This window comes from Globicephala melas, chromosome 10, assembly GCF_963455315.2.
Source record: "Globicephala melas chromosome 10, mGloMel1.2, whole genome shotgun sequence".
NCBI lineage: Eukaryota > Metazoa > Chordata > Mammalia > Artiodactyla > Delphinidae > Globicephala > Globicephala melas.
The window spans coordinates 94,230,011-94,245,751 of NC_083323.1; the positions used below are offsets into that span (position 1 = coordinate 94,230,011).

At 34.0% G+C, this 15,741-nt stretch overlaps 1 protein-coding gene across 4 annotated transcripts in view; it reads left to right on the top strand.

The window, feature by feature from the left end:
* LOC115844411 (C-type lectin domain family 12 member B-like) overlaps positions 1 to 14,503 on the top strand; it is a 32,584-nt gene extending 18,081 nt beyond the window's left edge. For 2 of the 4 annotated variants that reach the window (XM_060306190.1, XM_060306191.1), the window contains 5 exons: positions 642 to 761; positions 1,876 to 1,947; positions 2,090 to 2,241; positions 3,775 to 3,881; positions 6,233 to 6,528. In XM_060306190.1, coding sequence (XP_060162173.1) covers positions 642 to 761; positions 1,876 to 1,947; positions 2,090 to 2,241; positions 3,775 to 3,881; positions 6,233 to 6,374 — 593 coding nt within the window. In that variant the 3' untranslated portion in view covers positions 6,375 to 6,528. Of the gene's footprint in view, positions 1 to 641; positions 762 to 1,875; positions 1,948 to 2,089; positions 2,242 to 3,774; positions 3,882 to 6,232; positions 6,554 to 14,434 lie in introns of those variants that run through there. The other 2 variants (XM_030841446.2, XM_060306192.1) reach the window with 2 other exon arrangements.
* The last annotated feature ends 1,238 nt before the right edge of the window (positions 14,504 to 15,741 follow it).

Genomic DNA, 15,741 nt, shown 5'->3' on the forward strand with positions numbered 1-15,741 from the left:
CTGCAGCATCCTAAATTAGACCAACAGAATGTTTGGATTATTATTAAAATTGTTCACAACTGGTTATTTTAAAATAGTAGTTTCTCCATTGTAAAGCAATTATACTCCAATAAAGATGTAAAAAAAAAAAGCTAGAAAGAATTTACAGATATTTTCAGTAAATATTTCTGGTCTGTAAATGTTTGCAGCCAAGGTTATTTAAAGATAATAAAGACTTATGAATATGGAAAAAAATAGTAGTTTCTCATTGATAAATTTAGCTTGAAATTCAGAATTCTAAAATTTGATTAGGAAGTGAAATTCTACACATTACATCAAGGCATGATGCCAAAAGATTCATTTGAGACTTGGTTCTTGCTGTTGTCATCTATTTTAATTCAGTTGAACCACTGTCCTGTTCATATAAACACACACTTAATCTTATAAGGAATTAGGATGATATTTTAGATTTAGGCATAGACGTTAGAAATAATAGTGGATAAATGAAAACATACTTAGCCAAATATCTTTTTGCAGTTTTTGAAAACATTTATGGGGAACTTTATTAAAGATCTACTATAGAAATTAAGCTTCACAATCTAATACCCTACTGTTTCATAACTGAGCATGTGTTTTATACTCATCTGGAATGCTTGTTCCAGACTTTCAAAGTGTTCGGGAATCAGAGAGCAAGATGAAGAGCCTTATCCAACAGACTGAGTCTTTGCAAAACAAAGAGGAAAACTTTCTTCAGGTCCTAAAAGCTCTTGAGCAAAATAAAGGTAATGTTAGATCTAGAACAAACCATCTTTAGATAGTTTAGAATGCTAGATTGTTTTTCTTGTTGCAGCCATAAAATGGTTGGTTGCATAATGCAATGGGAGCTAATAGAGCAGCATGGTGGTTTTGATGGCTTCTTGCCTCTTAGTTCTTCATGGATATTCTGAAACTGAGTGTCTCACATTTACCAAATATAGCCTCTTGTATTAATTAATTAATTCGTTCATTCAGTTAATCATTCACATTTATTCAGTGCACACCAGATGCCAGCCACGTGGCTGGTGATCAAGGATAAATACAATATGAACCCTGCCCTTGGGAGGCTTAGAGAAAATATATAGACCAAAAATAAACCAAAGTTTCAAGGTGTGCAGTAGATGTGCAAGATGTTGAGGGAGCATGAAAATGGAAGAACTCAAATATCTGAAAAGCAGTGGTGTTTTCATAGTTTCTGAGTGCCTCCTAAGGAGAGGCACTTACAATAATAGAGTAATCATAAAGCTGCTTTTATGCTAATTAAATTATAATATAAAAATAGTCTATGTTGTGATAAATAAATATTTTACAAAGGTCTTGCATTAAAATGGTAGGGTTTTTTTTTCCCTTGAGGTATTGAACCTATAGTGAAAAATTAAATGAACCATCTGAAAGTCCATTAGTGATTCGTCATGTTAAAAAACTGTTTTGTTTTTTTTTTTACTGAGATATGACTGATGTATAACCTTGTGTAATTTGGAGGGGTACAACATGTGTGTTTGATACATTTATATATTGCAGTATGATTACTACAATAGTGTTAGCTAACACCTTTATCATGTTACATAACTATCATTTCCTTTTTGTGTTGACAATTAAGTTTTAATCTCTTAGCAACTTTGTGCTTATAATACAGTATTGCTGACTATAATAACTAAGTTGTGCATTTTAAAAGGATGGTTTCTAAGCAGCTGATTACTTCAGCCAGAGATGAAGCTAATTAAGTAGGGAAGGGAGTTGGACTAAAATTATTTGTACATTTTGCCACTTGATCATTATTATTATTATGACTCTTGCACAGTAAAAAATCAGATGACATGTGTATTCCTATCTAATGTTAAGTCTTGTTGTCTTATATAGAAATCTTACAGCAGCTCCAAAAACAGAATGAGTATATCACTGAGGCTCTACAAGAACTAAATGTGGAACAAGGTAATTTGGAAGTGAGAAAATTCTGAGTACATAGTAATTTTTAATAACAGCCTCATTCTTTGAAGTGGGAGAACGTGTGAAGACATGAGGCCTTGTTTGTGAGGTTCTGTGGGCTCTGAGTTGTAAATATTTTCTTTCCTAGGAGACAGGTGTGGACCTTCTCTGAGTCACTGGGTACAATACAGAGACCACTGCTACCACCAAACTGTGCAAATTGTTTCTTGGTTAGAGTGTTCGGATCTTTGCATCTCTTTGAATGCTACATTTTTAAAGACAGAAAGGAGTAGATTGATGGTGAGATTGTAGTTCATTCTTTACTTCTGGGATAAGTGTATAGTAGCCACCAGGAGAAGGAAGGGCTCACCTGCAGCTCTGAAACCAGGGTAAGGGGCACTCTCCTGCTTTGTTTTCCACTCATCTTTCCCTGGCGTGCTCCACATCAACACACCTTTCTTTCCTAACACACCATGCATGCATTCACTGCAGAAACACTGTGTTTGCATGCAGAACTCTTCTCTCAGATGCAACCATGGCGAACTACTTCATGTCCTTCAACTATTTATTCAGTTGTCACCTTCTTAATGAGACCTGTCCCGGCAACCTTACTTAAAATTGCAACCTGTGTCGGGCTTCCCTGGTGGCGCAGTGGTTGAGAGTCCGCCTGCCGATGCAGGGGACACAGGTTCGTGCCCCGGTCCGGGAAGATCCCACATGCCACGGAGCGGCTAGACCCGTGAGCCATGGCCGCTGAGCCTGCGCGTCTGGAGCCTGTGCTCCGCAACGGGAGAGGCTACAACAGTGAGAGGCCCGTGTACTAAAAAAAAAAAAAAAAAAAAAAATTGCAACCTGTGTACCAGTGCCCACCCCACCGCCAGACCCTCCTCTGTGCTTTTAGGCATTCTTATCCTGCTTTAACTTTTTATAGCACTTGTCACCTTCTTATGTATCATATCATTTACACCTATGTTTTTTACTTCTATCTGGCCCACATCCCCCAGAAGCAGGGATCTTTCTCATTTTTGTTCAATGATATATCTCAAGCTCTAAGAATAGGCACAACATTAAATAAATGATAAAATAAGAAAGTAATTCATATCTTGGTGTGGTGTCTTCTTAAATATAAAATTTTCTATTATAATCATCGCTTACTATTCGGTTCAGAAAAAAATAATATTTACCTAGTAAAAGTATGGTAAATTTTACCTAGTAAAAACTGTGAAATAACTATATCAAAAGGATACAGGAGGTGAGAAGATAGGGCATGAGACTAAAAATTCTGCCTTCATAAAATAGGAAGTCATAGAACTAATAAAGAGTTAGGAACAGTTAATTGCCTCTGGAGAATGGCATTCATTGAGGGAGGAAATGACTACTATTTTGTATATATCAATATTTAGCATCATTTGACTTCTAAAACCAAGTGCATGCATTTGTGTGATAGACTTAAAAAATATATGTAAGTGTAAAAAATCGGATGAAATTACAATACAGTTAATGCTGTGCCCTTTCTTTTTACAACTTAAATATTTCTAAAATACACTGGGGAAATAAAAACCTTTATCATTACTGGAACTAAGCTAAAAAAAATAAAATAAAATTTTCTATTAGCTCTGTCTTTTTTTTTTTTTTTCTTCTTGGTGTTTAATTCCTGGTTTAAGAAATGCACAGACACTGAAGAACTGAAATATTTTTTAATGTTTTATTTATCAGTGGGCATATATAGACTGCATTATTTTTATTTTTATGATTCTTTAGACACAAGTTCTATATTTTTATCTCTAACGCACTCTTAGTATTAACACCTTTGTGTATTTTGGTTCCATGTAGTACATCATGAAGTTACTTGCAGCAAATCACACTTGGCTTGGCCTGTCTTATAATGAAGAGGACAATCAATGGAAGTGGGAGGATGGCTCCCTTCCTTCTCCTGGCCTGTAAGTTTCTGGTATAAAATCCAATTCCTTACTCCTTTTTCAATGTCTTTGGCCTAAGGAGCTTGAGGAAATAGAGAAGATCCTTTGGCCTAAAGAGCTTGAGGAAATAGAGAAGATCATTTCTCTTCTCAAAGAGGGATTGAATTTAGACCTCTTTATTTCTTGTTTTTATTTCATACTATACTGTCAGCAATTTTGTAAATCATAAAGTCACTTAGATATTTCATAATTAGTGTAAATATACCCTTATTATTAGATGAGCTGAATGATTACAATTTCAGATAAGAAATATAATGTGGGGAAGAATATCATTAGTATGAATATGGGGACCTCTCTGGTATTTTTATTGGGAAGAAGTATAGATAAAATTGTCTTTCCTCAGCCAAATAATTTGGGATTTTTTTTTGGTTTTAAGTACATATTTTTCTATTGCTATTCAGAAACACTGCATTAGACAGCTATGGCAGAAAAAATGTTTTCAAGCTGTTTCATCACTGTGTGCCAATCTTAGATAATATTTTAAAGTTTGATAATTTTGATAGCTGATTATTTTTATTTTGTTCCTTTAGGTTATATTATTCTTATGGTTAGTGAGGCTGTTTTTCTTATAACTTATAATAATACTTTTGACCATTTTATAATATTTACCTTTTATTTCTTGGTATGATTCCTTATATATTAAGTTTGTGACTTCTCTTGCACACATATCTTACCAGTGTTTTCCTTTAATAATTTGTCCTTTTAAGTTTATTTGCTTTTATTATATGAACAAATGGTTAACATTGAAGTATAATGAGATTGATTGTCTTTGTTCATTTGAAATTTATTTTAAGACATAAGGTAGAAAGCTGAAACATGTATGTTCAAATGTAGATATAATTATATGTCTCTCTATGTATTTCAATTAAGTAATCAATTGTCAGTATTGTTTAAATGATTCATTTTACTTTCATCACTGATTTTAATGTCATTTATCATATGCTAAAATTTAATATTTAAATAATTTTAGCCTTTTTACATGTCCCTTAAGTATTTCATAGTTTGTGTAAATATTTTATGTGTAAATATTCTTGAATATTTTCCCAGCCTTGCCTGCACTATTGCATCAAATTGTTAGTCTATTCTAACTTTATTGTTGATCATTTTAATTACTGGAATTTTGTAAATTGAAAGTTTTCCTCTGCTTCAAACCTTGTACAATGTTTGGAACATAGAACATTCAGTAGGTATGTTGAATGAATGAATGAAATAACATATGAAATATTTTGGCGATTTAATATGCCCAACACAGTTCAGAATTTTTTTTCTAGTTCCTTTGGCATTTTTAAAAGAAATGTACTATGCATTTAATAAATCACGAAATAAGCTTTGCCTTTTTTTTTTTTTAAGATAGTACTGAACAACCAGCTTTGCTCTAGAGTTGATGAAAAATAGTCTTGTTAACATGGATCTAAAATGCTCTTTATAATCTAGACCTTTAGTAAAGGACTAAATTCAATCAGCATATTTGATAACATCTACCCTCTGGCATTTATATCAGTGGTAAATTAAAGTAAAATGTGAATTAAAGTAAAATGAACATTATCAGAGCAGAGGCAAGTGTCCTGAAATATTACATATACAGTTAACCCATGAATAATGCAAGGGTGTTAGGGGCACTAACCCCTCCATGTAGTGGAAAATCTGCTTAGAACTTATAGTCTACCCTTCTATAGGCAGTTCCAAAACTACATGTTAAACCAACCACAGTTAAACCAACCTGTAGTACTGTAGTATTTACCGTTGAAAAAATCCGCATATAGGTAGAACTGCGTAGTTCAAATCCAGGTTATTTAAGGATAAACACACACACACACTCGCTCACACACACATATATACATATACATATATATTCTAAATTTCATTACTAATTTTGGCTAGCTTTTATATCTAATGTATTTATAAGTAAATATCCCTCCTCCAATGGTAGCTGTACATGCATGTGGTTTCTATCATGCTAATCTGTACGTAAACTTAATTATGTACCCCAGATCATATGTCCTGTCTTTCCTGCTATTGCCATAATTTTCCAGCTGGACCATTCTCTTCTTCTCTATACAGGTGTACCTTTTCCCACTTATAAATACTCATAAATAACTATCACATTTTGTGAAGCTTATTTATGACTTAATGTCTATCTCTTTTTGTATATATACATGTATGAGTTCTTTGCAAAGAGGGAGAGTGCCTTTACTCCCTTGAGTTCCCTACAGCGCCAGGTATAATCGGTTTCACATAACACGTTCTTAAGTAATGCTACTTAATTTGAACACAGTGAGTGGCCAGTGACTTGTGTTTTCTAAATTTCTCAGGAGTCTACCAAAGCCAAGTACGGATTTCCAGGGGAATTGTGTGTATGCAAATGTGAACACTGTTGGCATGGATACCTGCACTATGTCCTCTTCATGTGTGTGTGAGAAGCCTGTCTGTGCTAAACACTCAGAAGAAAGTTAAAAAAAAACTGATGAGGTTTGCACATCTCAATAACATTCCATATTCAAGACCTGCCTGCCTTTCTTCTATTGGCGCTTCATGTTATTCATAACTCTTTTTTTTTGTGACAGAAACTGATAAATGACTTCATGATAGAAGCCAGAGTCTAGAGTTAAAGGAGAAAAAACAGAGAAGCACAGAAAACTTAGAAACTCAGAACCTGTTTGATTTTCTGAGAGTTATATAAATGAATTAAAAAACATATCATTTGTCATAAATACTTAGTCTTTGGGAGTCTTTTTTTTATATTTCAAAATCTACTCATTTACAATTGTGACCTGTGGAAATAAGCGTTTAGAACAAATACAGTGGGAAATATAAATGATAAATGGTTTACCACATAATATACAAAGAATGTAAAAAATGCAAAGAAATATCAATAATAACAAAAAGCAGAAATTTAAAAAAATTAATTAAAACAAATTGACGTAGTCATCTATTTCTCAAGTTGCTTGCAGAAGTCTTCCTAGCAGATTTTCAATATATCAATTTCACTCACATCTTTAATTTCTTTTCTCCCTTTTCTTTCTGATTGAAAGTGATGTGTTTTAAAAGTAGGTTGTCTTAATTAACGTTCCATTATAGAACCAAAGAATTATACTTTACAAACTTGAAATTTCTGTACATAGGAATAAGATTTATCAGAGATTAATATATTTAAAAAGCTACTTATTCTACTGAATATTTGTATTTAATTCTTTAATATTTAAATTAATATTTAAATATTTAATTTTAAAAAAAATTTTAATATTTTTTAAAATCTTTAATATTTAATTCTTTTATATTTAATAATTGTTTAATATTTAGCTCTTTGTTTTGCTTTCTATTTTTAGAAAATAGATTTGTCAAAATTCCTTTAACCTAAAGTAAGTGAGGGTCATTTAAAAAAATTTTTATTAGCATATAGTTGATTTACAATGTTGTGTTAGTTTCAGGTGTACAGTAAAGTGAATCAGTTATACATATACATATATCCACTCTTATTTTTTTTTTTTTTGATTCTTTACCCATTACAGAGTACTGAGTAGTTTTCACTTTGCTATACAGCAGGTTCTTATTAGTTATCTATTTTATATATAGTAATAGTGTGTATATGTCAATCCCAATCTCCCAATTTATTCCTCCTCCAACCCCCACCTGTCCCCTGGTAACCATAAGTTTGTTTTCTACATCCATGACTCTACTTCTGTTTTGTAAATAAGTTCATTTGTACCCTTTCTTTTTTAGATTCCTCATATAAGTGATATCATATGATACTGTTTTTCTTCACTCAGTATGACAATTGCTAGGTCCATCCATGTTGCTGCAAATGGCATTATTTTGTTCTTTTTTATGGCTGAGTAATATTCCATTGTATATATGTAACACATATATACATATGTACCACATCTTCTTTATCCATTCATCTGTTGATGGACATTTAGGTTGCTTCCGTGTCCTGACTATTGTAAATAGTGCTAAAATGAACACTGGGGTGCATATATCTTTTTGAATTATGGTTTTCTCCAGGTATATGCCCAGGAGTGGGATTGCTGGGTCATATGGTAGCCCTATTTTTAGTATTTTTAAGGAACCTCCATAATGTTCGCCATACTGGCTGTATCAATTTGTACGTTGTAGTGGCTGTACATTCCCACCAACAGTGTAGGAGGGTTCCTTTTTCTCCACACCCTCTCCAGCATTTACTGTTTGTAGGTTTTTTGATGATGGCCATTCTGACTGGTGTGAGGTGATAGGTCATTGTAGTTTTGATTTGCATTTCTCTAGTAATTAGTGATGTTGAGCATATTTTCATGTGCCTCTTGGCCATCTGTATGTCTTCTTTGGAGAAATGTCTATTTAGGTGTTCTGCCCATTTTTTGATCGGGTTGTTTCTTTTTACATTGAGTTGCTGAGCTGTTTGCATATTTTGGAGATTAATCCCTTGCCAGTCACTTCGTTTGCAAATATTTTCTCCCATTCTGTGGGTTTTCTTTTCTTTTTGTTGATGGTTTCCTTTGCTGTGCAAAAGCTTTGAAGTTTAATTAGGTCCCATTTATTTATTTTTGTTTTTATTTTCATTACTCTAGGAGCGGGATCAAAAAAGATCTTGCTGCGATTTCTCAGAGTATTGTGCCTATGTTTTGTCTAAGAGTTTCATAGTGTCTGGCCTTATATTTAGGTCTTTAATCCATTTTGAGTTTGTTTTTTTGTATGGGGTTGGGGAGTGTTCTAATTTCATTCCTTTACATGTAGCTGTCCAGTTTTCCCAGCACCACTTATTGAAGAGAGGGTCTTTTCTCCATTGTATATTCTGACCTCCTTTGTCATAGATTAGATGACCGTAGGTGCCCAGCTTTATCTCTGGGCTTTCTGTCTTATTCCATTGATCTATATTTCTATTTTTGTGACAGTACCATACTGTCTTGACTGATGTACAAAATCAACTACAGATTCACTGAGAATGAAAGAGGAAATACAAGACTAAATTCCTGAAAGTTTTGGCTGGCAAAGTTTTTTAAAAGTATGTAGTTTAAAATCTAGCTAAATTCTACAAAAAGTCTTACCCAAGATTGTAGAGATTGGCATTTCAATTATTAGTTGTGTGTATACTTGGGAAGTGTGGCAAAAATCTAGAATTTTAAAAGACTAACAATAAAAAGTACAAAAATATAAAAGGATGGTATATACCATTTTAAGTTCAGAATAAAATTGCAAACTGTCTTATTTTCTCATAAATGAAGAGTAAATTTTTGCATACCTTTGAATTATTGTTAGAACCTAGTAAAGTGGGCGATTTAATTCATGAAATATGTTCAATTTGAGTTGTACTGATATTTCAATTGGATATAGTCTTCCTACTGGGAAATTAATTTACTTGATGCTCATTTGAAAAAGAAAACATTAATTCTTGAAATACATTTTGTTACAGGATGAAGAATTTATAGACCTAAAAATACATATTATATGAATCTAAATGCTCAGATTTCAAGTAGTTTTTGTTGGATTTTTCTGTTTGCTATTTTTTCTCAGGAAATATTTCAGGGATTTTAACAAGGTTTAAACTGGGTATACAGTTGCCCCTCAGTATCCATGGGGGATTAGTTCTAGGACCCCCCCCCCACTGTTGTATAACAAAATCTGCAGATGTACAAGTCCCTTGTAGAAAAGGGACTTGTACATAACCTTTGCTCATCCTCCTGTATACTTTAAGTCATCTCTAGACTACTTATAATACCTTATACAATGGAAATGCTATGAAAATAGTTTAAATTCAATGTAAACACTATATGTGGAATCTAAAAAAAAGGCTACAAATGAACTTATCTACAAAACAAAAATAGAGCTACAGATGTAGAAAATAGACTTATGGTTACCTGGGGGTGGGGACGATAAATTGGGAGCTTGGGATTGACACATACACACTACTATATATAAAACAGATAACTAATAAGGACCTACTGTGTAGCACAGGGAACTCTACTCAATACTCTATAATGGCCTGTATGGGAAAAGAATCTAAAAAAGAGTGGATATATGTATAACTGATTCACTTTGCTGTACAGCAGAAACTAACACAACATTGTAAATCAACTATACCCCAAGAAAAATCAAAAAGAAAAATTATTTTTTAATTCAGGAAAAACAAACTCCACTATGTAAATAGTTGCCAGTGTGCAGTGCATTCAAGTTTTGCTTCTTTGAAACTTTCTGGAATTTTTTTTCAAATATTTTCTATCAGTGGTTGGTGTGATATAGGGATGTGGAGCCTGCAGATGTGGAGGGTCAATTGTATATGAAAATAATGTGAACTTTGATATATTTAATTAATTTAATTTATACTGATGGTTCTGACTTAGAACTTTTACTTCTGTTTTGAGACAGACAGGAAACAAGAAGCAAGACAGATTTGTCTTCTATATTTAAAAGCAGATCTTCTGAACAGAAAAGAAGGCTGGAGGGACTCAAAACGTTTTCACATCTTTATCTAGAGACTTAAAGAACTAAATCAAAGTTTTTATAGAGACTCCACCACTTATTTGTTTGATATATGGCAGAGAAGGCCCACTTTAGTCATTTGGAGCCTTTTCCTTTGTATTTTAAATTCCAGGTTTGGGTGGAATGAATTCCCAGACTCTGAGGATGGACACCTCATGCTAAAGATGTCCAAAGGTTATGTCATCTCTACCTCTAGTGCCAACTCAGTTCCCAAGAAAATGCCAGTATCATCCTTAAATTTCCCTCTCCTCTTTCCTTTTTAGTCTCCTGAATTTCACTCATTCATCAAGCCCTGATAGCATCGCTCCTAAACCTATTATTATTTTATTATTAATTATTATTATTATTTACAACATCCTACATGTCATCCGATCATGACATCTCTCATTAAAACCTTTATCATTTTTCTCCTGAACTGGGCTGCTGCCTTATAACTGTCTCCTTAGGACTGTCTTTGTTCTTAAAAGCCAATTCCATTTCTGCACAGCAGCCAGTTATATATTTAAAACTCAAATCGGTCAATGTCATATTACTTACATAACATGATAAACTTCCACTGTCTATGAAATCACAATAAGGCTGCTGAAACAGATGCAAAATTGTTCCTCACTCCTGCCATCTTTTCAGTTTTATTTCCTCTCTCCACCCTCTTAATGCTTTGTGTTGCCACAAGGACTGTTTGCTCTGTTCATGATTTTATGTTGCTTTCTTTGTTTTGTCTGCTTTCCCCCTAACTTACATCATTAACTCTTAGTAACTCTTTAGGACTCAAATCAGTTACTATTTCTTAAAATAAAAATTTTTAAACCTCCACCCTACTTCAACCCATGTCAGGATTTGATTTTGTGGTTCTCTTTCAAGCTGCACACCCATTTCACTGTCCCTTACACAATTACTTATAACCATGGCTCTATTTTTCTCAAATAGACTAAAAAACTGGACTCCAGTGACCGTCTCTCTTCAGTGTGTAGCAGAGACACAGCTATATTATACACTCTTAATAATTATTAGTTTAAGGAATGAAATTAATGAGTAGCAAACAATATACATTCAATTAAGTTTGAGTATTTTTACTTCTTGTACCAAATAGCCTGAAAATGTCATGATGGATTTTCTGTAGGTCGGGAAGAAAAATTTGGTATAAATTATAATATGTACACTAATATATAAAACACATAATGTAAAATGTACACTGTATAAATCACAAGCCATGGGCAGCATCTTAGAGATTCAGGAACTCACTGTCAGAACTTAGGTAAAAGGAGAGACCAGTGTTGCTATCGAACCTCACACATATTAGGATGGAAATTTAAATAACGGTGGTTTCTGATATGTGTCCAAAGCATACATCACAAAGGCTGCCTCTCAAACTTTCAAGCCCTGATTTAGAATCAAGGATTTATTACCCATCCAACTTTATACAAGTGCTTCAAAAAGGCGTTGAAGCAGGGAATCACCAACTGAATAATTTGGAAAGCGGCATGATTGAACTTGTACTTATGGCATTTTAAGCCAACAACTGAAATAAAAGAGATGGGAAGACCCTGTAAATAATATCTCAGATAAGAAAAATAACATAGATGGAGAAGAGGTAAAAAATTGAAAAAATGTTTTAGAGGTGAAATCTCCTAAAAACTTAGCACCTGATTGTACCGACTCTGAATCGGCACCTGTCTGTGCCTTCTCTTCTCCAGTTCAGTGCTCTGCTCAAACTTTCTTTTCTGGCATTCAAATAAACTTGCTCTTAATAGGTCACCAACATTCTTCTACTCTCGGAACCCAAATTAAATTTCAATATTGGTTTATCCTCTTAGAACATTTGCCTTGACTAACTCCCCTTCTTATTTAAATTTTACCGATGCTTTTCTATCTTGGGTTTTTCTCTTAAGATCCCTGACGGCTGGATTCTACCCGCCTCAGCCCCCACTGACGAGCCGAGGAAGAGGGGTAGAAGAGGGAAGGGTAGATTCTGCCGCAGGAGAAAACGTGGCTGGGTGGCATCACTGCTCCCAATCTCCTAATCCTAGGCTCCGGCTCTTATGGCCCCTCCTTCGTCTGCAACCACACCCTCGCCCCCTTACCCACCTCTTCCCTTCCCCACCCTAGCCCCAGTCCCAGCTCTTGCTTCCCTTCCGCATGGCTAGTTCTCATTATTTTAGATTACTATTTCATGTCTTTTTGGCTCTGTTACTGAGAAAACTGGATATAAAAAATAGCAAGCTCATTGTTTAAAAACTGAACTGGTGTTGTCTATAGTGGGAGAAGCTCCTAATTAACCATTCTAAGACGAAACTGATTATATTTTCATCAGACTTCATCACGTTATATATATGTGTTATACAATATACATAGGTTATGTAGTTTTCATATTTTAATAAATAAAGGGTGTTATATAAATTAAAATATTGTTTTTTCTTTTTTCTGACCAAATATATTATTTTTAAAAATTCGTCTTTATTTTCTATGTTTCTTGGCCTTACTCAAAGATTAAAAATACAATTTCTGTGTTTCATTCCCTTATACGTATTACTTATGTTTAGTATTTCATTTGCCTGACATAGGGAGTTAAGGTTAATTTTCCCAAAAGTATATCCAGTTGTTTAAACACAATTTATTGAGTGTTCTATAATTTATTGTCTGATTCACCCATTTAAGTAACATGTTTGGGTGCCTACTATATGTCAAGTCCTAAAATGATAAACAATAATAGACATATCCTTGTGGAAATTAGAATTGTTGGAGAAAACATATATCAGTCAAATAACTACAGAAATTATTTTTAAATTACAGTGTTGATTATTGCCTAGAAAAGGTAAATTATCCACATGGTGCTATGAGAAATATCATATAGGTAACTGAGCTAGTGTAGGAGTTCCCTGAAGATCTCTAAGGGAGTGCAGATTGGAATAGGTATTTTACAAATTGAATTCCTACAGTTACTTAGGTAAAGAAACGAGGGAGAGAGTGTTTCAGGCAAGGACATTAGGATGTGTAAAGACCTGGTGATGTTAGGAAGAATGGCCCATTCAGTTAAAGAAGAATGATGTGGCAGGAGCATAAAGATAGAAAGAAGTGTAGTATCACATGGAGCTGCAAAGGTGAGGCAGAGCAGAGGCAGACAGTCTGAGTATAATGTATTATTTAAAATAGGCCAAGTCTTGTAATTGACATAGATCTACAGAGAATGAGATAATAAGTAGAACTCCAGATTTCTTACTCCTTCAACAAGTTAAAAAATGGTGACCTTTACTAATATAGGAATGCATTTGTGATGATGATCTTGTTTACTTTGTTTTCATTTTTGAGGTGTTGAGTTTTAGTTGTTAATATTTGGGGCACTAAGAGGAGATGTTAATTGACAAGGAGATAAGTGAGCTGAAACCTAAAGGAAAAATCTTTCCAGCACATACACATGTATAAACACTTGTTATAAGAAATCATTGAAACAATGATTGTGGATAAAGAGACCAAGAAAATACAGAATTAAGAAGAAATGTTTAAAAAGAAGGGAGTGGCGAATGGTGTTGAATGCTATTAAAAGCTCATCTAAAAGCAAAATAAAAGGATCCGTTTAGTGAAGCAGAGATCACTTATGATCTAAAGGTGTGCTGATGCCAAGGAATCACTGAGGCAGGAGCCAGGATGCAACGGCGTGAGTAGTGAGAATAAAAGATAAGAAATAGAGATGAAATGCAAAGGCACTCTGAGAATTTTTCTTTTTTAAGAGTGATAGAGAGTGAAGATAGTAGTTATATTGGGATTTGAGGTCTAATAAGGTTAAAAATTGCATGTAATTTTAAGCTGGTGAGAAGGAAACTATTAAGAAGACATTGAATATTCAAAAGGAAAGAGGAGTGATAAATAGTGTATGATTCTCCGGTGATAGGACTGGATAGATTCAAATACAGTTGAAATTGGCTTTACCGAAGAGGAAGAACAGCTCTGTTGAACAGGAGAGAAGATAAGATGCACGCATATATAGGGAGCAACCTGAGAGATGTTCAGTCTGATAATCTGGTGGCTTTTATTTTTCTGTGATATAGGTCATCTTCTGAGAACAAGAGTGGGTGTGGAAGAGACAGAGATTTGTGAAGAATGGAGAAAGTGTGATAAAATTGGTTTCAGAGAATGTGAAAGAATGGTGACCTGAAAAAAGTAACAGGACTCCCAGCAGTGTTAAAGCAATTTCATGTTGGTGACAATGAATTTATATTGCAGAAAATCTGATCTGTTCTAAAAGCACTTGGCTTCTCAGACATTGACAAAGAGAAACAGATAATTTATACCATATAACATAATGATTTTATTGAACAAGTGGGACCAAAAAAAGTTCAAGGAAGTTAGTGATTGGCAGAAGAGAAACATATTATGGAATCAAGGTGGACATGGAGGAAGGTGAAGTAAGAAGCAGACTGATAGATTAGAACAAAGTCGAGCTGGAGACAAGACTAGAGATGCTAGTGAGATCAAAGCATTTTCGTGTTGGAAAAAGATAAATGAGCAATCTAGAAAAGTTAGTGTGTTTGTGGAGGGTGGGAAGTTTTAATAAGACATTTTTGAGATGAAACATTTAAAGGTACGACAAGAACCAAGGTGTTCCCATGGGAGGGGTTGGCTGAGCCAGAGTGGAGAAGTCACGTGGAGATGGTGAGGCAGAGCAATTGAGTGGCCTGGAGGTAAGAGGATGGTGCACTTGGACACTGATGGATCAGAAGAATGTGATTCATCATCACTGGTCAATAACAAGGGTACCTGGGAGGACATACGCAACGATGAGAAGAGGGCAAATGAACGTTAGACTCATAAGTAAGTGGGAGAGGCTTGAGGGAGGTGGTGTCCGTAGTAAGGTTCTCAGTCATCAGGTAAAAACTAACAACAGAGAAATATTTGGAAATTTATATTAAGATAATTTCTTTTTCACCTACAAGCTGGTGACCACTGAAGTCTTCCAAACTATATAGTTATTTACTGTAACACAACAGACTGTACTAAACTATATTACATGCTATAAAAACAAAATGTAAACTCCCTGCTATGGGTGGAGATATCAACTACTACTAAGTAGTTACCAACTACTAAGAATTATCTATTATAATTTAACCAGTAAAGCCAAAAATATAATTTCTATTCTGACAAATCTACATACTTTTCTCTGTATCCTATGGTATTTTTGTTCAATGTAACCTCTAATACAATATGTAATTTGGTTCATTTTTCTTCTCCTATAGGGCCTCAGACTTGTTATAGGAATACTCTTATTAAGCACTCATTAAATATTTTTCTTATACATTTTAAATCAAAAAGTCTGTAATTTATGAAATAGTTTTCAAAATACCAAAGGTCATGTCAT